The sequence below is a fragment of the Phocoena phocoena genome, chromosome 15, assembly GCF_963924675.1.
Source record: "Phocoena phocoena chromosome 15, mPhoPho1.1, whole genome shotgun sequence".
In the NCBI taxonomy this organism is placed as follows: Eukaryota; Metazoa; Chordata; class Mammalia; order Artiodactyla; family Phocoenidae; genus Phocoena; species Phocoena phocoena.
In genome coordinates, this window is record NC_089233.1 from 20,420,454 (window position 1) to 20,448,120 (window position 27,667).

At 46.3% G+C, this 27,667-nt stretch overlaps 1 protein-coding gene across 1 annotated transcript; it reads left to right on the forward strand.

Moving 5' to 3' along the window:
* The first annotated feature begins 6,283 nt into the window (after window positions 1-6,283).
* Window positions 6,284-27,034, forward strand: GGA2 (golgi associated, gamma adaptin ear containing, ARF binding protein 2). The gene is made up of 16 exons (XM_065893193.1): window positions 6,284-6,348; window positions 7,157-7,232; window positions 8,347-8,445; window positions 11,099-11,222; window positions 12,454-12,557; window positions 14,030-14,110; window positions 14,601-14,738; window positions 15,823-15,904; window positions 18,377-18,502; window positions 19,286-19,390; window positions 19,682-19,710; window positions 20,111-20,244; window positions 21,648-21,805; window positions 24,196-24,365; window positions 25,347-25,457; window positions 25,953-27,034. The coding sequence occupies exons 1-16, from the start codon at window positions 6,284-6,286 to the stop codon at window positions 26,061-26,063; spliced, it is 1,713 nt and encodes a 570-aa protein (XP_065749265.1). The 3' UTR covers window positions 26,064-27,034.
* Window positions 27,035-27,667: the final 633 nt, after the last annotated feature.

Consider the following 27,667-nt stretch of genomic DNA (forward strand, 5'->3'; position numbering starts at 1 on the left):
GATTGAATTAGATTGTGTTGTTTTGTGGTTTTATTTCTGAAAGTAAAACTTGCCATAAATTAGGAATCGATTTCCCAAAATAAAATCCTTTTTTGTATGATGGGATACAGTTTTCAGTAATGATGTATACAATTGTATTGATTTTTTCCCCCTGAATGTATTATTTTAATAAACGTCTCAAGAATGAAAAAAAAAAACAAAAGTAGCAGCTTCTGGGCATTTTGCAGCTTTTCTTACCCCACTTAGTTTATTTTGGGCATTGTTCCACATGACTGCATTTAGAGCTGCCTCGTTCTTGTTAATGAAACGCCTCGTGTGCCCCATTCCATGGGGTGCTATGCTCTGTTTAACCGATTCCTTGTTAGTGGACACTTCGGGTTGCTGGGAGTCTTGTGCTATTAACAGCAGCCCTGGGGCCTCCTGGTCTCTAGCTCTGGTAGTGCTGCCAAGGAGGCAGTAGCTTAAGTAAAGGTAAGGCAGGCTGCTCAGTAAATCTCTCTCTTCTTCCACTCGGACCTACTCCCAGGTGAAAAGTCCTGTCTCCTAGCCTCGCTTTCATGCCTCCTTTGGGGATAGGAGTGGCTCTATTTATACTCTCCCAGCTTCTCAAGGGTTGTCGTGGAGCCCAAGCGTAGGTCATTCCTGTGGTGGGTCTTGCTTGGGCTTTCAGCGTGTGCTTAACTGAATGATTGCTGGATACAGGGGTCGATGTGTACCCCATGTAGGATTCCCCCATGCAGTGAGCACTGCTACGGGGCTGCGTTCTAAGTGTTCTCAAAGTGAGTGCTCCCCACAGCCTCAGGGCTCCCTTTACTAGCACAGGCTGCTCTAGCGCCAGGGTCATGACCCTGGTGGTTGGGTGGCAGCTGATGTGAGATGATTTGACTTTTGAGTTAGTCACTGTTAGATGAACCATTTCAGGGAATTCCCTGATGGTCCCGGGGTTAGGACTCAGTGCTTTCATTGCCGTGGCCAGGGTTCGATCCATGGTCTGGGAACTAAGATCCCACAAGCCCACAGCATGGCCAAAAAAAGATGAATCATTTCATTCACAGGTGGAGGGCTCAGCTGTTTTCTTTCCTTCTTCTTCTTCTCTTTTTTTTTCAATCTTTCTTTTTAAAAAAATTTTTTTGGTGGGTGAGTGCACCGTGCTGAACTGCATGGCATGCACGATCTTCCCTGCGGTGGAAGTGCAGAGTCTTAACCACTGGACCACCAGGGAAGTCCCCCTCAGCTGTTTTCTTAATACCTCTCACCCTGTAGCACAGTGGTCCCCAACCTTTTTGGCACCAGGGACTGGTTTCGTGGAAGATGGTTTTTCCACGGACGGGGGGGTAAAGGGGGGCTGGGGATGGGTGGATGCTTCAGGAGGTAATGCCAGCGATGGGGGAGCGGCAGATGAGGCTTTGCTCTCTAGCCCGCTGCTCACCTCCTGCTGTGTGGCCCAGTTCCTTACAGGCTGAGACCCAGTAAGGTCCACCCGGAGGTTGGGGACCCCTGCTGTAGCAGACTTGAAATGCATACAGACATTGCTTTTATTAAGCAAATATATGGCAGTAGTCCTATATTTGTCCTGCCCGAGTGCCAGCTAAATAAACCACCTTGGTGCCCAGGATAGCCATTCTTTTTAATGATAAAGGCATTTGTGGTGAGATAAATGCTTTTATTTTATTTTATTTATTAATGGCTGCATTGGGTCTTCGTTGCAGCATGTGGGCTTTCTCAGTTGCAGCGAACGGGGGCTACTCTTCGTTCCGGTGTGCAGGCTTCTCATTGCGGTGGCTTCTCTTGTTGCAGCGCACGGGCTCTAGGGTGTGCGGGCTTCAGTAGTTGTGGCGCATGGGCTTAGTTGCCTCGCGGCATGTGGGATCTTCCTGGACCAGGGCTCGAGCCTGTGTCTCCTGCATTGGCAGGCGGATTCTTAACCACTGCACCACCAGGGAAGCCAGTGATAGCCATTCTTGATGGGGCGGTGATAGTCAGGTGAAGCAAAGTAGGGTGGTTTTTTTTTTTTTTTTTTGCGGTACACGGGCCTCTCACTGTTGTGGCCTCTCCCGTTGTGGAGCACAGGCTCCGGACGCGCAGGCTTAGCGGCCATGGCTCACAGGCCTAGCTGCTCTGTGGCATGTGGGATCTTCCCGGACTGGGGCACGAACCCGTGTCCCCTGCATCGGCAGGCGGACTCTCAACCACTGCGCCACCAGGGAAGCCCAGGGTTTTTTTTTTTTTTTGGCGGTACGTGGGCCTCTCACTGTTGTGGCTTCTCCCACTGCGGAGCACAGGCTCTGGACGTGCAGGCTCAGCGGCCATGGCTTACGGGCCCAGCCGCTCCGCGGCACGTGGGATCTTCCCGGACCGGGGCACGAACCCTTGTCCCCTGCATCGGCAGGCGGACTCTCAACCACTGCGCCACCAGGGAAGCCCTGTTTTTTTAAAAAATTAATTAATTAATTTTATTTGATTGCGCTGGGTCTTAGCTGCAGCTCGCGGGCTCCTTAGTTGCATCACGCGGGGTCTTCATTGTAGCATGCGGGAACTTTGTTGCAGCATGCGGACTTCTTAGCTGCGGCATACATGTGGGATCTAGTTCCCTGACCAGGGATGGAACCTGGGCCCCCTGCATTGGGAGCGTGGAGTCTTAATCACTGTGCCACCAGGGAAGTCCCAGAGTAGAGGTTTTTAGAGTTTTTACCTGGCCAGGTCCTGTCTGGCTCCTAGCCACTCCTTGGGGCAAATTGGGAGTCAAACAGACGTGGAGGGTTGCTCTGGGCTGATCAGACCGAGCTACTGGTCCTCTGGGGGTCATTTTCTCTGGAGCTGCTCAACGCCACTGAAATAGCTTGGCAGGATGGAATGAGGTGTTCAGAGATCCAGTTAGTTCAGAACTGGAATAGCCATCGCCTGGTGTCAGCCGTATGTGCTGCCAACTGGCCAGACTCTGCACGGTAAAAGATGAATCGTTCATTCACTCGTAGATAGCCATGCTGATGACTCTTCTGGGTGCTGGAGATGGGAAGGTGAATGAGACAGACCTTCTTCCGGCCTTAGGGAGCTGATAACTTAGTGGTAAGAAAGTCAAAGAAGCTAGTTCCCAAAAGAGGCCCTGCCTTTGCCAAGGAACTTAAGACTTAACCCTGAGAAACATTTGGGCCCTGGAATCAGGCAGACCTGGGATTGAATTTTGGCCATTTTCTAGCTTTGTGGCTGGGCAGGTTTCTTCAGTGGTGAGGTAATAGTGCCAGCTTCAGTTGTTCTGAGGTTTACAGGAAAGGATGCTTGGAAAACACTCAGCATCATGTCTGACCCACAGCAAAAACAAAGCGGGATGGGAGGGCAGCTACTACTATTATTGCTGTTATTTGGGAGCTCTGAAAAACCTTGAGGGAATCCTTGTCATATGAGATATAGCAAATAAAATAACTTACACTTTATAGATCTTTTTGCTGCTTTGCCTTGGTTAAGGGTTTAGAACATTATTTAACCTTATAGAGATTTTTTCCTTCCTTTCTTTGGAAAAACTGGTGACCTGGCAGTAGGGGAGGAGGGAGAGGGCTGGATTTTGCATGGTGAATTGGGGTCCTGCCTGCTCTTCTCTGCCACTGGGGCGTAGAGTCAAGTGTTGAGGTCTGAATGCCTTTTAGGTGTCAAGCTTGACCTTGTAGTGAAGTGAAACTTAATGAAGCTTAAAGGGTAAAGAATTATCTTAGATGAGTGAGATCTCCTTAATCAGACTCTCTGGAAATCACTGCCTTAAGTTTACTTCATGAGTAATTATTTTGTGCCTATGGGTATGACGTTGTACTAAGCACTATAGGAAACATACGGCTTCTGCCTTCGTTTTTTTTTTTTTTGCGGTACGCGGGCCTCTCACTGTTGTGGCTTCTCCCGTTGCGGAGCACAGGCTCCAGATGCGCAGGCTCCGGACGCACAGGCTCAGCGGCCATGGCTCACGGGCCCAGCCGCTCCGCGGCATGTGGGATCCTCCTGGACCGAGGCACGAACCCGTGTCCCCTGCATCGGCAGGCAGACTCTCAACCACTGCGCCACCAGGGAAGCCCCTGCCTTCGTTTTTTTTTAACATTTACTGAATATGTTGCTACCAACTTTTAAAAATATTCATTTATTTAGGCTCTGCTGTGTCTTAGCTGCGGCATGCAGGATCTTCATTGCGGCATGTGGGATCTTTAGTTGCGGCATGCAGACTTCTTAGTTGTGGCATGCATGCAGGATCTAGTCCCCCCACCAGGGATTGAACCTGGGCCCCCTGCATTGGGAGCATGGAGTCTTACCCACTGGACCACCAGGGAAGTCCCTCTGCCTTCGTTTTGAATAAACTTTTGAAGTTTAAGTGTAGTAAGTCATGTGTACATACTAAAGTAAAAGGCAGAGACTATTATAAGATTAGCTATCTTTTATTGATTACTTAATGTTTGCTGCTATACTGAGTACTTTAGACACTGTCTATTAAAAATCTCATGGCTATCCCATGAGGAGGGTACTATTTTCCTTATTTTATAGTTGAGGAAACTGAGGCTCAGAGAGCCCAAGGACATGTAACTAGTAAGAGATGGAGCTGGAGATCCCCATCCTGAAAGAGCAGATTAGATGTGGGCCTTCTGAGAAGAAAGGGATGGCTTCTGTTTTGTGGGGGTGGGAGATAGAAAGATTAAGAAAGTCTTTATGAAGTGGCATTTGAATTGGGACTCGAAAGGTGAACAGCATTTTGAGAGATGGAACATAGGGAAAGAGCTTTGAGGACGAAAAAGGTGAGGGGCATATGGGAATTGATCATCTAATTCCTTTGCTCTCCTTTGTTGTCTTTTTTCACTTAGGATGGAGTTGGTGGGTGGGAAGATGGGGGATTGAGTACCTGTCCTCTGAATCTCATTGTTGAGTTGTGGGGCACATGACTTCTGTGTGAAATAAAAGTGACTGCTGTCTGGAAAAGTTAAACTCTGGATGACTGTGTAGTCTTAAGTGATCAGAAGGGAGGAGAATTAGTAGGGGCTGGAGCAGTGGGAGGAGGGTTTTGGGAGGAGACGGAAATTCAGAGTGGCCTTGAAGAATGGATAGGATTTTGAGAGGAGAGAAGTGGACGTTCAGGCAAGAGGAATAGTGTCAGAGATGTGACCATAAGAATTACTTATTTGCAGAGCTTGAAAGAGCTTCTCTGTCAGGACCAGTAAGGTATTTCACTGGAGAGCCAGGTAGGCCAGGACAGGCTGGACAGTGGGGAGTAAGGGAAATGTTATGAAAGGGCAGGACGAAGACAGTCTCAGCAGCTCCTTTGTGAGAATGTGGCCTGGTTCAGTCTGCGGGCGGGGCGTGTGGAATGGGCATCCTTGTTGGGTTGCTGGCTGCAGATTCTAGGCAGCAGCAGTGGGAGGAGAGGAAGAAGCTGCTACCATCAAGCACCAGGAAGGATACACACAACCCCTTATTCCAGGAAGTCAAGGATTGCCCCTCCCTTCCGTGGAGCATGGTCTCAACATTAGGCCTTCTGACAATCCCTCTTTCTCCAGGTATCTCCTGCTCCTGGCTGTGCCCTCGTGCTCTTCATGCTCCGTGTCCTCATATTTCATCCGAATATGAATGTTCCAATGGGGGAGACCCTAGTGTGACTAGATCTGGGTTCCTTGGCCATGTGTATGGTAGCAGAGAGAAATAGCATTTTGAGGAGTGAAGACAAGGAGGTCCTCTTGTCAGACTGGATAAGCCACTGACATGTGGAGAAGCTTCTTACATAGGATGGTCAGGAGATTTCAGAAAAAGGAGGCTCAGATTTAGGCCTGTTACTTTGAGGATATGGTGGGAGCCGCTCAGGGCTTCATTGTATGTTCTAGTCTTCCTGTCACATGGCTAAGAAGCTTACAGGTTCTGGCCCATGCCCAGATGCTGGCCCAAGCCCGTCCTCATTGCAGGGCCAAAGTGGGGGAGTCCTGACACGGGCATGAAGAAGGTGCACATAGGCCATCCCCTGCACTGGGAATGGAGCCCCTTTCAGGACAGTGGCTTGTTAACCAGTTGAGCTGTTCATTCAGTCAGCAAACAGTCGCTGAGGCCGTGTCATGGGCCAGACACTGTGCCTGACAGTGATGATGAGTACAAGCCCCTGTCCCTTTCAGCTGTCTGCTCACTGGGTCTGATCCCTTAGAGGTGATGTCACAGTCCTTGGCTGTTGTCATATTTGGGGGGCTAGTGGTGTGGAGAGGTGTTTGTTTCTCTTTATTATACTTTAATTTTATTTTTTATTTCCTTGACAGATAAAGCCACAGACCCAAGCATGTCAGAACAGGATTGGTCAGCTATTCAGAATTTCTGTGACCAAGTGAACACTGATCCCAGTGGGTAAGGTGACTTCACACACATGCTTGACTTTGGGGGCACCTCAGACTGTGCATGCCTTTGTTTCTCAGGATTGTTTCACGTAGCGTAGATTGTTGTTTCGTTTTTTTCTACCTCCATGATCTACTGAGTATATTATTTTTCTAGAAATAGCAAATTCATGTGGTTTTCTAAAAAACAAGTAGTCAGTTTGGAACTGGCAGCTACTTAATACATTTTAAATAGTGTTAAGAAACACTGCTCCTGAGGAGGTCTCTGAATGTTAGGGATAGAATGTAGCTAGGGTACGCAGCCATGTGAAAGATCAGTGTGTTCTCCGTAATTTAAATGCAGTCTTTCTTAAGGAAAAGCAGGGGGAAAAGGGGTAAGATTTTGTTGAATTTGGTTTCTAAAGTATCTGGATAGGAACTTAAGAAATGAGTCAGTCATCCGGATGTTTTATCTCCATGTTGCTGAATATTCATTTTGAAACGAGCAAGAAGGTTGATCACATTTTCTGCTCTAGTGTTAACTGAGCAGTTGTCATGTGACAGACAAGGTCTGTGCTGCTCACGACCAAGTTACTCACAGGTCTGGAAGTTGTAGGGGTGGGTTGACTGGGGAGAGGATGGTGTGCCCTGGAAGTGTAGCTATGAGAAGGGTGGGTGGGAGTCGGCCGCCTTCAGGGGCTCATGCCTGGCCGTGTGCAGTCACATCCCACCTCTGCTCTGGGACCCGAGCTCCTGGAGGAGAGGGGACTTTACCGGGTGTGCTCAGCCAGACTGGTGTGTTCCTCTCCGCCCAGAGTCCAGGTGTCTTTGTTTTCCCTTAGCTCAACCCATGCACCTTGGCTACTAGCCCACAAGATCCAGTCTCCACAAGAGAAAGAAGCTCTTTATGCCTTAACGGTGAGTTCGGCTTGACCATTAACCTAAGCTCTCCTGTCCTGAGGCTAGTATTTCTGTGGGGAAGAGGCTCTGAGAGGTTCCCCTTCACTGGCCTTGAGAAAGCAGGTTGGAGGGAGTTCTGGGCTCAGATTGCCCCATTCTAGATCTGTTTCTGGAGAGTAGTATTGAGCCCGCTTTGCGAGAAGGAAAGGAAGGCTTTATTTCTTTTTGCCCTTTTTAGACCCGGGCTGGCAAGGTCAAGTCCCACAGGGCCAGATTGGTAACATAAGTGAATGAGCTGCTGGGGGGGGGACCAAGGAACTGGAGAGCCCATGCCCAGTCTAAAGAGGGCAGCTACAGTGCAGGACCTGCTGGCTGTTGCCAGGCGTGAGTTTGGGCCCAGTGTTGCTAGGACTTCTGTTTAAGAGAAACTGGGAATCTAGATTTTTAAATATATGAATTCTCTGAATTTTTCAATATTGGTGACTGATTGTGGACCAAAGAAGACATTTACAGGCCCAATTTGTCACTCAAGTGCCAGTAGGTAACCCGTAGTTTAACAGTTCTTGGGTATTCCGTGTCCAATTTCCACCTCTAAGGAGAAAGAAGGAAGTGATTCTCTGACTGCTTTCACCTACCCGAAGGGTCTCCTTAAAAGGTGGAGTGAGGGACTTCCCTGGTGGTCCAGCGGTTGGGGCTCCATGCTCCCAATGTAGGGGGCTGGGGTTCGATCCCTGGTCGGGGAACTGGATCCCACATGCCGCAACTAGAAGATCCCGCATGCTGCAACTAAAAGATCCCACACGCCACAAAAAAGATCCAGCACATGGCAACGAACATCCCGCGTGCCACAGCTAGGACCTGGCACAGCCAAATAAACAAATAAATATTTAAAAAAAAAAAAAAAAGGTGGGGTGACCTCAGAGTACCCCACTGAGCTATTTCCTGGGCACAAACCTGTCAGTTACAAGAGCAAACACGTTCTTTTTTTTTCTTAATCTAAAAGTGTCACCCTTTCTCCCAATCTTTAGTGTCCTCAGTCTTGAGTCATGATTTCAGCAAATACTTACCAGGTTTGAAATGAGCCCTGGAGCCAATGGTTTCCCCTTCTCATGGGGGTCCTGTGTCTGCACAGGTGCTGGAGGTGTGTGTGAACCACTGTGGGGAGAAGTTCCACAATGAGGTGGCCAAGTTCCGCTTCCTGAATGAGCTCATCAAAGTGTTGTCCCCAAAGGTGAGTACCCTGGGCTTGGCTTTGCTCACTGTTCTGCATGCCCCCCGGGTTTCAAACTCCTGTCACCCTTCTTGGTCCAGAGGCAGACCTGCTCATGGATAGAACCTGCCAGGCTGTCCCAGGTTTGTGAGAGCTGAGAGGTGAAAGCTTTCCTCTCCAAGGTGTAGGATGATGGTCATGGTCATCAGCTGATCCCCGCCCTTTGATGGTTAGCATTTTCAAATTCTCCCTTTAAAAATGGCCTTGTAGACAGGTGGTCTAGAGGGGCGAGCACAGAGGGGCCTAGCTGGTGGGCACAGGTTTCCTGGTAGAGATAGCAAGACATGTTGGGTGTAGCTTTAAGTTTCCTTCTTTCCTTGTCTTCTGTAGCTTTCCTCCTGGTACCTGTCTTAGCGACACCATTATCGGGTAACTAACATTGGTGGAACATTCCTTTGCTGCTTCCCAGCAATTCTGATACCAACTTGGTGTCCTGTGATTTAATTCGTTTCTGAAAATAAGTACTCAAAGTTAGGACAGACCGTACAGGTTAAGAGCTCAGTCCTACCTAGATTACACCTACTTCAGACACCAGTCGTAAGTCTCGGGGATGGCCAAGCTACTTGCACTTCTGCCCGACCAACTGCAAGTTCAGAGCTTCCTCTGACCCCCTCTGCCAGGTTCCATAATTCACTAGAAAGATTCACAGAACACAGGAAAGCATTATACTTACTAATATTCTTTTACTATAAAGGATGTAAATGCAAGAGATACATAGGCCAAGGTCTTGGGGGTGAAGGGGGAGCAGAGCTTCCATGCCCTCTCCCGTGGAACCTGAGCATACCACCCTCCCAACACATCCATGTGTTCAACCAGAAGGCTCTGTGGACCTGGTAGTTTTGGAGTTTTTATCTGGAATTATGTGGGCATGATTGATTTAATCACTGGCCATGTTATTGAACTCAGTCTCCAGCCTCCCTCTCCTCTTGGGGAGGTCAGGATAGGGCTGAAAGTTCCAACCCTCTAATCACATGGTCAATCCCTCCCTTGAAACTAAGTGCCCACCAGGAGTGTTTAGCAGAAACTCAGGTATGGTCCGTGGGGGCTCACTGTAAATAAAAAAAGACGTTCCTGTCACTTAGGAAATTCCTAGGGTCTTTGAAATTCTGTGCCAGGAGGAACTGAGGACAAGGGTCAAATATATATATATATATATATATATACATATATGTATATATATATATGTATGTATGTATATATGTATATATATTTTTTATTTCCATAATCCTTTAATTTTAAGAGGATCTTTTATAATGAATCAAAACATTTGAGTTTCAGCAATTCCTTTCACTTTACCTTATTTTCATTCCAGACTTGCCACAGTCAAATAATGAGTGTCCCCAGTGGCTCTAACCTAGGCCAATATATGGTAGGATTTAATTTTAGTGGCTTTATGGGTTGATTCTTTGAAACCCAGAAAGAGCCCTGGAAACGGGTGCCAGATAATTCGTCTTCTAGCTGTGCCTCAACTCTACCAGCCTTGGGCAGCTCACTTCCCTGGGTCTCAGCAGCCATCTCTTTAGTGATAGTGTGGGCTGGGCAGTCTACTAATGAAACTGCACAACTAGGATGGGATTTGAACCCACGGGCTGGGACTCAAACCCACTGTCTTTTTTTTTTTTTATCATTATTATTAATTAATTAGTTTATTTTCAGCTGCATTGGGTCTTCGTTGTTGTGCGCCAGCTTTCTCTAGTTGTGGCGAGCGGGGGCTACTCTTGGTTGTGGTGCATGGCCTTCTCATTGCGGTGGCTTCTCCTGTTGTAGAGCACAGGCACTAGGTGTGCGGGCTCCAGTAGTTGTGGCATGCGGGCTCAGTAATTGTGGCTTGCAGGCTCCCGAGCACAGGCTCAGTAGTTGTGGCGCATGGGATTAGTTGCTCCGCGGCATGTGGGATCTTCCTGGACCAGGGCTCGAACCCGTGTTCCCTGCATTGGCAGGCGGATTCTTAACCACTGCGCCACCAGGAAAGTCCCAAACCCCGTGTCTTTTAATTAAAATCAATCACCTGGTGTCAGGACTTACTGAAGCTCAGGTTCATTATGTCTCTGCACAGAAGGAGTTCAGCAAGAGGCAACGTGATAGGCAGGAAGTAGATTTATTAATATAGGACGTCTGTGAGGGATACAAGTGCGCAGGCAAGGTGGCTCTGCCCCGAGAACTAAGTGGGAAAACAGATTTATTTAGAGAGATATACATTCCAAAGGTAGAATGTCTCAAAAGGTGAGAGCAGTCCTGAAATATGGGGTGGTTAGTTTTTATGGGTTGGGTGATTTCATAGGCTAACGAGTGGGAGGATTATTCCAGCTATTTTGGGGAAGGGGCAGAGATTTCCAGGAATTGGGCCACCACTCACTTTCTGGCCTTTTATGGTCAACCTCTGAACGGTCATGGCACCTGTGGGTGTGTCGTTTAGCTAATGTATTACAATGAGCGTATACTGAAGTTCAAGGTCTACTGGAAGTCAAATCTTACACCATCTTGGGCCTAATCGGTTCTAACCAGTTTATGTCGTATTCTCAACAGCTGTGTCATTCTCTAAAGGTTACGTCTTGCCGCCCCCTCCTGTCTCACCAAGTCCCTTCCGGCTCTGTAATTCCCTTTCCTTTTTCAGTACCTAGGCTCCTGGACCACAGAAAAAGTTAAAGGAAGAGTCATTGAAATACTCTTCAGTTGGACAGTGTGGTTTCCAGAAGACATCAAGATCCGAGATGCTTACCAGATGCTGAAGAAACAAGGTCTCACTACCATTACTTATGTTGCATTCCCTTTTCACAGTAGTTGTTCCTTCTTGCTTTTTTGTACGCTTTGTCAGTTTGGGGTGAAAGCTGGAGATCTTGTGTCCAGTGGATACAACAATAGAGGCTGACGCAGTAATTTTGATCCCTGGAAATGGGCAGATCGTTCCTTCCGGTTGACGGGAGTTGAGCTAGGTTTGAGATGGTTGTTGCTGTAGTTACCCTCACTATGCCAGGTTCCAGATTCCTCTAGTGCTAGCTTGTGTTGAGGGTGGAGGCTGACTTGCTAGAGCGTTTCTCTCAGTATCTGCTCTGCTCTCAGCTTTGGGTCTTCCTGTTGCTCTACACCTCAGAGGGGGTCTTATTCCATCGCCTTTCCTGACAGTAGACCCTTACTACTTGTTCCTCAGTGCCCGTAGCCTGGTGGTGGTGGTGCTGGTTCTGCTGTGAGTAAGCCTCAGTCTCAGGCAGGCACGTGTCCCTGGTCTTGGTGGGACCTGTTTGTGATCCTGTTGCATCCCGACTCGGGTCTGGGCCAGGACACATTGCTGCCCCTCTCCCAGGGACACAGGCTTTTCTTTTTTTTCCAGCTGCAGTAGGTTTTCACTGCAAACCTGTTCTAAGGACAACAGGTTTGGTGTCCTTCCCCCAGCAGTGTGAGGCTTTTCTGTCGGGAGAGAAGGATTTCAGTGGGCCATCAGGCTTCTCCCATTCTCTTTTTGTGAGGCCTTTGGAGAATGAGCCTATTCCTCTTGTGTTGTGAGCCCCAGAGTGTGTCCTGTGTAGAAGCTGGGAGTCCATGTTCCTTTTCTCTTGGGCTCTGTGGGAGGAGCCTGGATTCAGCATGGACTTATTTTTCTCCCTGTCGCACGCACTCACTTAACATTTTTAGGAGTATTAGGGATTCTACACTAATTTCTGGGCTCTGGGAGGTTGTATACCTGCATTAAATGATCAGTATTTGTATAGTGTAAGGCCCGTTGACCACTGGCATTACAGTCCGGTTCTGCTCTGATTTAGTTGGCTCTGACCTCCCCAACTTTGTACTGGTTCCATGGATTCTTTCATGGGAGGATGCAGAGCCTTGATCATACCCTGGGTGTATCTCTGTAAGGTCAACCAGTGTTTTCCTGGTGGGACATCAGGAACCAGGAGTTTCTGGGCTTTATACTGGATCCTGCTGAAGTCAACGGGTACCCATATCCGTATATTCATGAGTTGCATGTTTTAGGAATCATAAAGCAAGACCCTAAACTACCAGTGGATAAAATCTTGCCCCCACCTTCTCCCTGGCCCAAGAGCTCCATCTTTGATGCCGATGAAGAAAAGTCAAAGGTAAGGAGCTTCTCCCTGACCTTGGTGGCCTACCTGGAGTCTGACCAGACCCCTTCTTTTTTGTGTTTTGAATTTTATTTTATTTACCTTTTTACACAGCAGGTTCTTATTTGTTGTCCATTTTATACATATTAGTGTATATATCTCAATCCCAATCTCCCAATTCATCCCACCTCCACAGATCCCTTCTTTTAGGGACTCTCCTGCAATGTCCCGGACCCTAAACCAAAGTGTGGGAGAGTGTGGGGAGGTGGGTTTTGAGTTCCCTGTGGAGCAGAGAGAGGTAGCTGAAGGTCTGGATGTTTTCTTTGTGGATAGGCCAAATAATAAGTGTCCTGTTCTTTATATCTTTCACTTTATCTGTTCAGTGTTCCTGAGGGAAAGAAGGTATGAAAGGATAACCCTAGTAGGTAATGTGGGTGGTCGGTCATATCCAGAGTGTGGTGTCGGGGGAGGAGAGTGGGCAGTAAAGAATCGGTTGTATGTTGGCTCAGATCTTTTTAGTGTCAGTAAGCATGATCTCACCCATTTTCCTTCCATTTTTGTCTCCCAGAATTGTTGCTCCTCGGACATCAGTAAGGAGAGGGAAGGGAAAAGCAAGGTGGTCCAAACCTAGGCCAAGACCCAGGGATAACTCCAGGGTGCCCCTAAAGGTGGCAGTGCTTTTGGTCATTAGCGTTCTTGGTCCCTCACAAGGTCTGGTGAGTGTAGAACCAGGAAGACTCCAGTCCGAGGATGGGTATCTTCTGGTACCCTCTGCCTTCCAACTGCAACTGTCAGCTGTACTCTTCCCTTGGATCTAGTGCTCGCTGTGGGCAGAATGAGCAGGGCTGTGCTGGGTTCTGGGCGGCTTTCCCTCTGGCTCCTCTCCTACGGGTGCTTCACCATTGCAGAGGGTGGGAGGAGCAGGGGAGGAGGTGTGGCATGGACTTCTGAGAAAGATGGTCTTGTGTCAGCTGCTTAGACTCCCTGGCACTCAGTATCTCCACCTGTCCTGCCACCCATCCAACAAAGAGTGAATGACTCCTATACCTATTGGGAATAAGGTGGACAAGATCGCCAAGGTCTGTCACATCCTAGTATGTGGTCCAAGACAGCCTTGGCACTGTTGACATTTTGGGCCAGTTAGCTTTCTTGTTGGAGGTCGTTAGGCACTGTAGGATAGAGTGTGTACAGTATCCCTCTACCCGCTAGATGCCAGGAGTACCCCCAGTTGTGACAACCGAAAATGTCTGCGGACTTTGCCGGAGGTTCCCTGGGGACATCCACCGCCCTACCCCATGGAAAAACCAGTGGTCTGTGGGGATGGTCCTAATCCTTAGGTTACTGTGTCGTTGTGAGGATTTGGTAAGGTAAATGCGTATAAAGTGTGCGAGCTCTTATGAGTGCTGATTCTGCTGTTGCTGGTGCTATCAGTCTGGGCCGTTTGACACAGAGGGAATTGGTTTCACCTAGTCTTGTTCCCTCTTCAGCTTCTGACAAGGCTTCTGAAGAGCAACCATCCTGAGGATCTTCAGGCTGCAAACCGGCTGATCAAGAATTTGGTCAAGGAGGTGGGCATTTTCCAGGGGGTTCTGCAGAAGCAGCACTTGACAGGGGCTGGACAGTGTATATGTGTGTGTGTGCTTGAGGGTGTGGGTACACAGTCGTCTGGGAGAAGGGATGGCCACCTAGCCCTGAACCGGGGAACAGCTGTGGGCTCCCTGAAGGGCAGCGAGGTGGTGACTGGAAGCAGAAACTACTGTGTGTTTCTCTAGTACTTCTGTCTAGGAACTCACAAAGCGTTTCACAGACACCAGTTTCCGTCCCAGCGACCGGTATTGGTGTGGATAGAATCCAGGTTTGGGAATTTCTTTTCCAGAGGGATTAAGGCTGGTGGTACAAAGGAGTAGTCCCAGCTCCCCAAACTGAATTGTCTGTCCCAGGAATTCCGGGCCTTGAGCATCTTCTCTACCCGCTGAGTGAACACTCCATTCGCTCCGTGCTTGTTCAGGCTTTCTTCAGAGCTTCTACTCCCTCACTTCATCCTCTTTCTCCCAAAAGGAACAAGAAAAATCAGAAAAGGTGTCTAAGAGAGTCAGTGCTGTGGAGGAGGTACGGAGCCACGTGAAGGTGCTGCAGGAAATGCTGAGCATGTACCGCAGGCCAGGGCAGGCCCCGCCAGACCAGGCAGCCTTGCAGGTACTCTTTTTAAAACTAAATTTCAGGTGGCACTGAGTATCACTGACATACTAGGAATACACATATATTTCAAGAAGTCATCATACAATCAAAATTTATGTCCCTCACCCGCCCCCAACTTCCTCATTCCCTTCCCTTCTGTTCCTGCATCTCTCCCCATCCCCAGGCAACCACTGATTTGTTTTCTGTTCTGATTAGTATATTTTTCCTAGACTCTTATATAAATGGAATGATACAGTATTACACTTTTCTTTTGGTCTGGCTTCTCTTCTCCCCCTTGGCGTTATTATTTGAGACCCGAGAGCCATTCTTTTTTTTTTTTTTTTTTGGCTGCACTGCTTGGCATGTGGGGTCTCAGTTCCCTGACCGGGGATCAGACCCATGGCCCCTGCTTTCGGAGCGTGGAGTCTTTTTTTTTTTTTTTTTTGATTTCAAAGCAGTGTTCATTATTATCATTTTTAACATTTTTATCGGAGTATAATTGCTTTACAATGGTGTGTTAGTTTCTGCTACATAACAAAGGGAGTCAGTTATATGTACACATATATCCCCATATCCCCTCCCTCTTGCGTCTCTCTCCCACGCTCCCTATCCCACCCCTCTAGGTGGTCACAAAGCACGGAGCTGATCTTCCTGTGCTATGCTGGGGAGCGCAGAGTCTTAACCACTGGACCGCCAGGGAGGTCCCAGTAGTGTATTCCTTTTTACTGCTGAGTGGTACTCCGTTGTATGCGTATACCACCATATGTATATCCGTTCATCTGTTGATGGATATTTGGGTTGTTTCCAGCTCTGGGTGATGATGAATTAACCTGCTGTAAACAGTTGTATACAGGGTTTTGCGTGAGCATACACTTCCCTTTCTCTTGGGTAAATGCCTCGACGTGGGATTGCTAGGTCATATGCTACATGTACGGTTAACTCTTTAACAAACTGCCAAACCATTTTCCAGAGTGTTTGTGTCATTTCGTATTTCTGAAAGCAGTGTAGAGATTTCCCATTTCTTCACATTTACACATCTTGGGATCTTTCTTTTTTTATAACACACTTACTGAGAATTTATATAACAAGCTCTGTTTTATAGGTCGTGTATGAGAGGTGTGAAAAGCTGCGGCCCACCCTGTTCCGGCTGGCAAGCGATACCACCGATGATGACGATGCGCTCGGTATGATGTTTTTTTTCTTTAATTAAAAAAAATTATATATATTTATTTTTGGCTGTGTTGGGTCTTTGTTGTTGTGTGCGGGCTTTCTCCGGTTGGGGCGAGTAGGGGCTACTCTTTGTTGTGTTGCTCAGGCTTCTCATTGCGGTGGCTTCTCTTGTTGTGGAGCACAGGCTCTAGGTGTGCGGGCTTCAGTAGTTGTGGCTCACGGGCTCTAGAGCGCAGGCTCAATAGTTGTGGCGCACGGGTTTAGTTGCTGCGCAGCATGTGGAATCTTCCCGGACCAGGGATTGAACCTGTGTCCCCTGCATTCGCAGGCAGATTCTTAACCACTGCACCACCAGGGAAGTCCCTTGGTACAGTCTTATTCTTTAGGCATAGACAGCACCCAGGAGTACAGGACAGACTTGGGGCTTCCTGCCTTACTGCTGACGCAGAAACAAGACAGTAGCCCCTAGGTGTTATGGTAGTTGGGCTTGGGGAGGGTGTGGCCTGAGTTGATTCTTCTGATTTCCAGAGGAATCTACTATGTTTGAGCAAGAAATGAGCCGCAAGTCTGAAAGCATAGAAAAGGGTGGAAATTTACCATGTAGATTGGGTGTGAAGGGGATAGAAGAAAGAGCGGCTACAATTGAAGGCTTGAAGAAAGGCTGAACATTCTCAGAGGTCTGAGAAACAGCTGCGAGGGACTCCTTGGAAGGTTTCACACCCAAGGTGCCTTCAGGGGCTGGGTGGGGAGTCTAAGTGGGGATACCAAGTGGAAGGCACAGGGGAGAACTGTAATCCTGTACACAGGTATTGAAACGTTTAAAACTATTTTATTTTATGGAAAATCTCAAAACACACAAAAGGGATTTATTCTATCCCCATGTACTCTTCACCTTTTGTTAATAATTACCAACTGATGGCCAGTCTTTTGATCTTCTTTTATCTGTATTGCTTTCTCCCTCCATCTTCCCCCCTACATCCCCAATTCTATTTTTTTTTTATTTTAATAAGATCTGGCACCTTATTAGATGTCTGTTCGATGACTGTCTATGCATTTACTTTTTAAAATTTATTTATTTACTTTACTTACTTATTTTTATAGGATCTTAGTTCCCCGACCAGGGATCAAACCCGTGCCCCCTGTAGTGGAAGCGCAGAGTCTTAACCTCTGGGCCACCGGGGAAGTCCTCCCAATTCTATTTTTAAGCAAATTCCAAACATTTCAAAGTAACCAGTCAGTGTTCAGATTTTCCTGGGCATTTTTCCCTCTAATCATTCCTTGTTGACCCTCTTTCTTTTTTTAAAGTTTGTTGTAAATCAGTATCAAAAAGAAAAACCACGCTTTGTAATTGGTTGATATTTAAGTCCCTTTTAATGGGTAGCCCCTGTTCTTTTTTACTTCATGCATGAAAAACATGTCCTTTGACTTGCAGAGTTTCTCTTGGTCTCAGTTTTCCGATGGCATCTCCCATGGTATTTAATGTTTCTCTGTTCCTGAGATTTCTGAAATTCCTGCTTTCTTATAAATTGGATCAGGAGGCTTGTTCAGATTCAGGTTCAAATGGCAGGGCGTGTGCTGGGGAGCAAGAATGCTTTGCAGGTGATGTGAAGAGGCCCATGGTATCTGGTTTTCTGGGTTTTTTGTGATGTAATTATTGTCTAAACCCGTTATTTCCTCCGGTTGCAATGAAGTCAGAGGTCACAAAATTTAAATTTTAATCACCTTGCACATGCCAAATAAAACACTTTGCCAGGTGAATTCAACCTTGTGTTAGTTCACAACTTCCATCCAGTTTAAAAATTGACAGGAAATGAATAGTTGGTCGCTCTTGCAGTGTTTTCCTAGTACCATGGCCTGCAGTGTTATGCATAGCCCCTGGCCCTGTTGCTGTTCTGTCTGTCTCCTAGGAGAGGCTTTCTTGCAGGTAAACCAGATCATGAGATACTCTTGACATTTTTGAAATCGACTGCGTATTTTATACTTACAGGATGTTTCAATTTGGATGTCAGATTTTCATCAGGAATACTTGATCTGTACTTAGATTTTATAAAATTTACAGGTGAAAAAGTAGATTCGTGTACCAACTTGTTTCCTACATGCTTCCCAATAACTGAATAAAGTACCAAAAAATTTTTTTAATATTTGCATCCACATTGACAAAATAGCTTTAAGTTTTGAATTAAAATTAAAGTTTTAGTTCCTCACTTGAAAGACCCATATTTCAAGTGTTGGCCATCATATTGGACAGTACAGACAAAGAAAGTGAAAAAATTTGGTTCCTCCTACATCCTGCGAAGAAAGTGTTGAGGTTCAGGGGTTGAGTGACTGGGTGTGCCAGGGGACTGATCTCATGATCTGGGGGCAGGAGGCATGGATATACTGAACCTGGTAGAGCCGTGTGACAGCTGCTTTGTGGCGTGGCTTAAAAAAGACTGAGATTGTTGGTAGCTAAACCAGGGGATTCTGATTTTTCTCTCATTCTTCAGCGGAGGTTCTCCAGGCAAATGACCTCCTCACCCAGGGAGTTCTGCTGTACAAACAGGTGATGGAGGGCCGTGTCACCTTTGGGAACACAGTGGTCAGCTCTTTGGGAGACATACCTGTCTCCAGAGGTATGTGCGGAGAGCCTCTCCCACCCTCTGCCGTGGGGCAGCCTGCAAACACCGGGAAAGAAATGGATCCCTGAACACTCTGGGTTATGGTATAGAAATGAGAGAGCATGTCCTCTTTTCCCTTTCCCTTGAGAATTGGTTTTATATAGCCAGCCTCTGCCCCACGTGCCATCACGGGTTGACTGCTAGGCTGGAACTAGCTTTGGCTGTAAACAGAAGCGGTGGCTATACCGTGCCCAGGTTTGGATTGCACCTCTCATGAGTGCTTACTTATGGGAGCTCACACCAAAAAAAATATGACCTTCTTCAGATGTTTCCTAGTGTCAGGCTAGCTAAATCGGAATCATCTGGAGTACTGGTTAAAATGCAGATTCTTGGACCTTCTGAATCAAGACTACTTAGAGCTGGGACCTGCATTTTTATCAAGCACTCGAGATGATTCTGATTCACTGTGGTCAGAACCTCAAAGGCCTCTGACCTGGAGCAGTCAGCTCTGCTACTGTCCAGGTTGAATGGACCATTAGAGGATTCTGTGTTTACTGGGGTGGGAAGGCAGTTCCTCTGGTTACCTCGTATTTCAGATGCCACTCAAGGCTGTAAGTCAAGCCAGTCAGCTGAGGTGGAAGGTTCATCTGGGGTGTGCTTAAGGGTGGGGTGATGTGATGTCTTTTGATTGGGAGGAGGCCTGAGGGAAACTGATAACCTTTACGTGGAGACTTTGCTCTTATTCTGACTGACTTGTTTTCCTAACTGTCTGTTTTCTAGTCTTTCAGAATCCAACAGGCCGCATGAAGAACTGCCCCCTGATTGACTTGGAGGTGGACAGTGGATCCGAGCAGGCTGGGACTGTGGCGCCATCTTTACTGCATCACGACCTGGCAGCCTTAGGTGAGGGTGCTGTTTAGGGGCAGCAGGCACAGAATGGTCCTGATTCCCAGGGAGAGAGTAAGCCCATTCCCCCTGGTGAGAGTGTGCCGGTTCTTAGAAGGAATTGGGTATACCGGGAAGTTCAGAGAGGTCCTCCCGGTACTCAGTTTCAGATTTGCCATGAATGAGTTGAATGACTTTGGGTAATTTGTTTTGTCTAGGCTTTCTAAATGTTCTAGAAAGGATGATGGTATCAGTCTCCATATCGGGTAGAGCTACGGATGTGCATCTCACTCTGTTCCTTCTTTACAGGGATCAGTGATGGCCCAGTTACCAAAAAGGTAAGGAAGCTCTTCCTAGGGACCGGAGAGGAGAGGGGAAGTCCCTCAAACCGACCTTCATGAGGGCAGCAGTGCCTGGGGGAGGGTGGAGGGCTACAGCATAGCCTGGTGGCACCGTGGACTCGGAGGTCCAAAGCCTCTTCCTCATCCTCACCTCTACTGTCTGGCTTGAACTCCTGGAGGGATTTTGCTCTCCTTCTTCCCTACCCTTTTCTGTTGTATCCAGGCTCCTGCTTACTAAGGGTCTGCTGAGGAGTCATGTCCTCTTGACCTTTCTCCACCTGCCCCAGGAAGTGTAGTAAGCCTGGGCTTTGGGGTCAGGAGAGCTGTGCCACGATGTCACCATGGCTCATAGTCACTCATGCCCTGGCCTTACTTTAGTCATTCCTGGTTTTGACAGGTTGCGAGTCAGAATTGCGGTCAGGAAAAGAGGAACCCTGCCACCAGCACACTGCCGGGTGGTGGTGTCCAGAGCCCTTCTGCAGAAAGGAACTTGCTGGATCTCCTCTCCCCACAGCCGTCTCCGGGACCTCTGTGAGTCTTGTGGGCAAGGAGCGTAGAAGAGTGGCTCCTGTGTGCAGTGCTCGCTCACTGCGCGAGGCCAGGCAGCGGGGCCCAGGGATGCTGCTCCCCCTGAAGGGCCGCTTCCTTTCTGTCGGAGTTCAGTGTGTTCTCCTTTTATTCCGCATCCTAAGTCAGGAAAGTACACGTTTGACCAGGACCTCCAAAACGCGGTTTAAGGAGCAACAGCAGTAGATGATGATGATGTTTTTTGTCTTTATAGGTTGTTGTTTTTTTTTTTTTTCCTGATTTCAGTGTAATTTGAAGCAAAGCTTGATTACTAGAGAAATAGATAATACAGAAAGTCCCAAATATCACTCTCTAAAGACAATGTTGAATGGTCCTTCTTTGCTTTTTTTCTACACATGTAGTAATGTGTTGCTGTGGCTTATTTTTACACAAATGAGATAATTTACAAACTGTACTCCACTGTGGTTTTTTATATTACACATCTTGGATACATTTTCATCAATTTATGTAAACTTGCCTGATTCTAATAGTTGAATAATAATTCATATACATATATATATTTAATCATTTTCCTCTCGTGGATATTTACATAGCTTCCAGGTTGGAGGAACCTGGAGTGTTTCTATAGTACAGATTTATAAAAGTAGAGGTGCTCTACTTTTTTTATACTCATGTTTATGAGTATAAACATATTTTCATAGATCCTGTCCCTTTGCCTCTGGCAAGGCTGGAACACTTTGCCTTCCCCCAACAGCCTGAGAGCCTGTGTCCCTGGTGGAGACCACAGAGCTGGGTGGAAATGGAGATGTGCTGGGAGGTCATTCTTGTTAGTACCCGTAGGGGGTTTCTTCCTAGTTTACTGTTTATAACCACTTGACATGGGGTCAGTAATAATTCTAATTTTGGTGGGTTACTTACGTCTGGAGTTTGGTTTTCCATAAATGTTTTTGATTTGTATTCCAAATGGACAAAATCATGAAGTATGAATGAATGGTCAGTGTAACTTGTGCTGTCATCTTCCTAGCTTACGTCACGCTGGTGATCATGTATGGGAAACCATCTGACTGAGCTACTTGTTGTCAGAGACTGCCTGACAGCTACAACGTTAATTACTTTATTGGGTCCTTATTGTATGCACACATTCCGCTCAGTGCTCTTCATATACTTTCTCATTTAATTCTTGTAACAGCCTATGAGATAGATACTAAACTGTTTCTATTTTACAGTAAGAAAACTGAGGCATGGGTTAGATTACTTGTCTAAAGTCATACACTCGTAAAATATATACATACACACATATACACATGCATATATATTTATTTTTTTCCCCTTATTTTTCACAAAACCTAATCAGATTCCTGGAATTCTCTACAGTTTTTGCCAGTCTTGATATTATTTCTTTGCAGGAATTATATTCCACAGAAAAATATCCCCAGGGAAGTGCCACCAGGTACTAAGTCCTCTCCAGGTTGGTCCTGGGAGGCTGGCCCATTGGCTTCTTCTCCGTCTTCCCAGAATACACCTCTGGCTCAAGTGTTTGTCCCTTTGGAGTCTGTTAAGCCCAGTAAGTACAGTTTCACCCTTTTTTCCCCTTTCTGTTAGATGCCCAGCTTTATCCACTCTGGATTGGTATGGGTGGCTCTTAAACTGGGGAAGATGAGTCGGGGAGAGATACTGCCTGGGGACAGAGGATAAGGCGGGTGGCCCATGTCTCTTAGCTAATAATTTTTTTAGTTTTCTCTGTCTTGGAGTTGACACTGAAGGATATTGGCAGGCGGAATTTAATTAGGGGCCTTGAATCCACTTACGGAGATGATCTTCATTTGGAATTCAAGAAGGGAATGTTCAGTGTGATCTGAAATAACTCAGAAGAGGTGGAATTAGAAAGAAAGGAAGAATTTGGCTGGTGATCCTCTTCCTTTCTAATGATCCTCATTAATGCAGGAAAAGTAGCTATTAACCTCCCTTACAAAGAAAAGGAAACGGAAGGCCCAGCTAAGTAAGGTGAGACTGCCTGTAGTCAGCACACTGGTATGTGAGCGGGAAACAACTGGGGTCTTTAGATCTAGGGCCTGGGCCCCTTCCTTGGGCACAGGGCCTTCCTGTGGCTCAGTGTGGTGAGCTCAGATTACAGAGGGCCCTGGAACCAGGCAGAGGAAATAAAGTCAGCAGTGGGGGCCCTTTGCATACTTACTTTATTAATTTTTATTTAAACATAATAAATGTTCATTGTTAATTTCCTGGTTTTGATAATTGCACTGTAGTTATATATACTACATGGGAATTCTTTGTGTTTTTGTAACTTTTTGTAAATCTGAAATTATTAAAAAACAAAATTAAAAACAAAATTCAATATAGTTTTAGAAAAGATAGAATAGAGCAGAAAATTTAAATCATCTGTACCGTTACCACCCAGAGATGAAAGTTCTGTTAATGTCTTGATGTATTTTCCTGTTTTATCCATGCATGTATGTTTAGTAAATTGTCACCATAGTATATATACTGTTTTATATCCTGCTTTATTTAATATTTTAAGCTATAGCATTGTTTCATGCCCTTATTCTTCAAAACCTTGATTTTTTAAAAATGAATTCATTCTTATGCCACTAACATGTACTGTAACTCATTTATTCAGTTTCTTTCTGAAGGATAATTTGTTTCCAGGTGTTTACTGTTGTAAACAGTGTTACAGTGAACACCCATTGCAAAAAATGGAGATCCATTTTTGAAACTTCCCTGATTATTTCATTAGGATATATACTTAAAAGTGGAAATGCTGGGTGTAGACATTTAAAATTTTGATCTTCGTCACCAAGTTCCTTCCTGGAAGGGTTACCTTTTTCCCCATAACCTCACCTCCATACCTCATGAGTATTTTCAGTCTTTTAAATCTCCGACAGTTTCATTGTTAGACTATATTCTTATAATGTGCGTTTTGATAAGTGATGTTTGGCATGAAATAAGGATTTTCATTAAAATTTTTTCCAGTTGGTTAGCAAGCTGCCTGCCATTTATTGAATCAGCCAGTGATTTTCAAATATATGCTCTTGACATGTTAAATTCTCGTATTTGGGTCAGTTCTGCATGCTGTTTTCAATTGCAATTTTGTACATATCCGAGTATTTGTTAATGCAAATAGCCCTACTCTCCCTTCTTTTTTTTTTTTTTTTTTGCGTTACGCGGGCCTCTCACTGCTGTGGCCTCTCCCATTGCGGAGCACAGGCTCCGGACGCGCAGGCTCAGCGGCCATGGCTCACAGGCCCAGCCGCTCCGCGGCATGTGGGATCTTCCCAGACCGGGGCACAAACCCGTGTCCCCTGCATCGGCAGGCGGACTCTCAACCACTAAGCCACCAGGGAAGCCCTCCCTTCTTTTTTAATGGTTAGTCTAACGTATCTTTTCCCAAAATTAACTTACGAATCATTTCTTAGCTAAAGTAGAACGATCCCTTTAGTATTTCCGAGACCTAATTAATTTGAAGAGATCTACTGTCTTTATAGTTTTGTAAACTTAAATATAAGAGATGTTATGTGTATGTAGTCATACAAGAGAAACCAGAAGAATATAGGCCCAGATGTTAGCAGTGCTTATTTCTGGGGAGTATTAAGGGTGTTTTTTATTTTCTCCTTTATGGTATCCTATATTTTCTGTAGTGTTCATACATTATTTTAATCGTAATCATTTCTTGCTCAAAAAAATGCTTGTTTTTTTTTTTCTTAAACTGGTACTGGATGGTCAGATGGAGGGGAGAGATCAGTTTGGAATGTCACAGGAGTCCAACTAGAGGTAACGAGGACTTGGATTATGGTGATGCAGAGGGTTAATTCCAGGAGCTGTTCTGACTGGAGAAGCAACAGGATTTGGTGATAGGTGCACATCTCTTTCAAGCATGGCTGCTCTTTCAGGGGAGTCTGTAACAGTGCTAATCCTTTTGGTCGGGTCCTTCTCTACCAGGCAACCTGCCTCCTCTTATCGTGTATGACCGGAATGGATTCAGAATTCTGCTCCACTTTTCCCAGACTGGGGCCCCTGGCCACCCAGAGGTACAGGTGCTACTGTTGACCATGATGAGCACGGCCACCCAACCTGTCTGGGACATCATGTTTCAAGTAGCTGTGCCAAAGGTGAGTCAGCGGCTGGCCCGCTCCTTTGAATTTTTCAATAAAGGCTATCATTTTTGAACACCAGGTCCTTTGCTGGGATGTTATCTATTAGGTGGAAGGGCTAGAATCTTTACTCGAAGTAGGTTAAGATAAAATGGGGGTTTTGTTGGCTCATTTAACTGAGGATTCCTGAACGTCTGACTTCAGATATGGCTGGATTCAGGTAAATTCTTAAACAGTTCCTTAAGAATCTGTCACTTTCCATCTCTTGACTTTGTTTTTCCTCTCTGGACCCTGTTCTCTCATAGACTCCCTCCACCAAGCAGGAAATGGTTACCAGCAGCTCCAGAGTTACATGGTCCTTATCGCTTTTTATCTCAGAAGGAAACTCTCCCCTGACATGAGGCATGCATATTGATTACCTAAGGAAGGGCTAGGATTGGCCTTGTTGGTGTTACTTGCATACCTTGGACCAGTAACTCATGTTAAGGGGTATGAGGTACTCTGGCCAAGTTGCATGTTATGTTTTTTTTCTCGAGGGACGTAGCTCCCCACAGATTAACAGCCATACCAGAATCACAAGAAATGGGCAAGGGGCCTGTCCTGAGAGGAAGGATTCAAAGCAGACAAAAATAAACTATGTGTTTTCTAATACTCATGGTAATTTTGTAGGGCATGTGCTATTATCACCTCTATCTTATAAATTAAATTATCAATCCAAGGTTCAGAAAGGTTAAATATTTTGCCCCAAATCACAGAGCTAGTAAGAGGCAGAGTTAGAATTCAACTCAAGATATGCTCTCACTCTTCATGCTGCCTCTCAGAAGCCAACCTTTGATCACACAACTTCAGATACATTCCATGTATGAGTGGAAGGGCTTTTGGATCCTTTCATCAATTGGTGGGGTGGAGGCCAAGCTCTCCTGTTCACCTGATCTCCCTCATTAAAGCTGTAGTTTGTTAGGAATGAGTTATATGTTGGATTCTTTTTGCCCCCAATAGTCAATGAGAGTGAAACTACAGCCAGCGTCCAGCTCCAAGCTTCCTGCTTTCAGTCCTTTGATGCCTCCAGCAGTGATCTCTCAGATGCTGCTGCTTGACAATCCACACAAAGTATGTTCTGGTGTCTGTGGTAGCAGGGAAATGGGGGCCCCTGAGCTCTAGGGAGGCAGCTGGGCAGGTGGAGAGGTCTTGCTTTGGTTGGGATGGTGGTAGAATGTCCCTTGCCAGAGTCTGTTTTCCTTTGGGGCTTATTGAAAGATCTGTGACCAGATTGTCATAGCTGGGGACCAAGGGAGTGGTACACAGTCTCCCTAATCCCATGGAATCCTCTGAAAGGGTGAGGCCAGTCTGTCCTCTTAGCTGGTCTCCAGGACTGCAAAAGCGTGGGAGGATTCCCAGGATGTAAGCCTGGCTCCCTTTGTGTTTGTAGTCCCAGAGGGTCAAGGCCAGGGTATGCCTGTCAAACAGTTGCTTGAAGCCCTCACTTGGGTGGAGTTAACATACATATACTGTTACTTGGTGACTACGAGGTGGGTAAAGGCTTTTACTCTGGGCCTGTCTCTGTGTTCACTCCCCACTAATATAACATCTTTTATCTTTGCTCAGGAGCCCATCCGGTTACGGTATAAGCTGACATTCAACCAGGGTGGACAGCCTTTCAGCGAAGTAGGAGAAGTGAAAGACTTTCCAGACCTGGCAGTCTTGGGTGCAGCCTGACTCCTCACTGGACAGACCCTGCCATTCAAGCTTAGGCCAGTGTTACTTTTGCTGTCTAGATAGGACTAATCACAGTGATGTAGTGCAGAGTGCCAAGAGTTCTGTCCTGACATCAGGCTCTGGATGCCAACCTCTGACTTGTTCTGCAGATATTGTGTGTGTGTGTGTGTGTGTGTGTGTGGCCCGGGGGCTGAGGGGCAGGCATGTGGGCGGTGTGGGAAATGCTAAAGCATTTCTGATAACCATCTGCTACGATCATATCTGGTTTTGCATGTTGGTGGACACTGATGTCCCTGCCTCAAGTTGGAGGTTTTATAAGCCAAAGTTGTTGTTGTTGTTTTCCATGTATTATTATCTTTTCATTCATCCACTCTGTGCCTTGTCAGCCTTTGAAAGACTTGGTTGCTCCCAGGCTGCTCTTCTCAGGGACCCTTAAAGGGACCTGGTTGGTCTTGGAGCAGAGTGTCTTCTGGGACACTCTCTTCCAAGAAAGACCTTGTCTCCATTTCCATTAGCGAATGCTGCTTGCATGTGTTCAGGAAGATCTTCTAAATGGAATGCTTGTTGCACTGTGTTCTAGGCGAGGGGCTGCCACTAGACCAGAGGACTGCGCTTGGTGGGCCAATCATGTCCTTCACCACTGTGCCTTAGAATTGCCCATAGATGGACCCTTCAGGGCAGAGGGGAAAGCAGATCCCAGGCCTTATTCAGGCCTCGGGTTCCATGGGTCGGGCAGCCTGTCTGGACCCTTCCTCAGGACCCTCATCTCCATCCTCATCCTCTTTCACCACAAGCATTTACCCAGAGCTCTTTGATTGTGACACCATGCCAGTCATTGTAAATCATAACTAACAGGTTCGCCCTGGCCTGTTGACTTCACAATCCAGGATGAAGAACTGTGATGCAAATGAGATACGAAGTGAGTTTAGCAATGAAAAGTGATGACTAAATACAGAAAGTCATTGAATAAATACCCGTGTAGCAAATACACTTTGTGGAGTTTTGAGTAAGTAGGAGATGCAAAGCCTGTTGCATTTAGAGATAATAGGCTTGAAGGGATCATTCATCTGTGGAAGTAAGGAAGACTTCCTGAGGGATGTGGAACCTTAAGAACTGCTTCAGTGAAGAGAAGCCCTGAGGATCTGAATGAAGCTGGAAGAGAGGTGGATTCTTGTTACAGTCATGGCGTGAAGGAAGAATTCAGGCCTGCAGTCAGTTAATACTTAGCACCTACAATGTGCTAGGCATTTGTGCATGTTTTACAAGTCTTGCTTGGCCTGGTGGATGGGTGAAGAGAGCTGAGCCTGGCTGAGATGGCCTGATGAAGGATGCAAGATCCAAGCAGCTCACCTGTCTGGGTAGGATTCTGCCTCAGAAACTGCAAGCCTCTGTTTGGGGCTCTTTGTCACAAGATCTGGTACTCTACAGTCTGATCTTTTACCTTCTACATATAGTTGGAAATGTGCCAGCACTATAGTGGGGATGAGAGCTGTAAAAAATCAAGGTATGTTACTTTTAAAGCAAATGTGAAAACTCATAAAACAGATAAATGATGGGGTGACTTCTTCATTTGGCATAACTCATAAGGTTCATTTTAATCTAAA

What these genes read in the sequence shown, in the direction of transcription:
- GGA2 (XM_065893193.1), top strand. Translation starts at nt 6,284, where the DNA reads ATGTCAGAACAGGATTGGTCAGCTATTCAGAATTTCTGTGACCAAGTG. An exon ending in CAGACCAGGCAGCCTTGCAG is followed by an intron (nt 14,739 to 15,822) that starts GTACTCTTTTTA and finishes TCTGTTTTATAG; the next exon opens with GTCGTGTATGAGAGGTGTGA. An exon ending in CAGCCGTCTCCGGGACCTCT is followed by an intron (nt 20,245 to 21,647) that starts GTGAGTCTTGTG and finishes ATTTCTTTGCAG; the next exon opens with GAATTATATTCCACAGAAAA.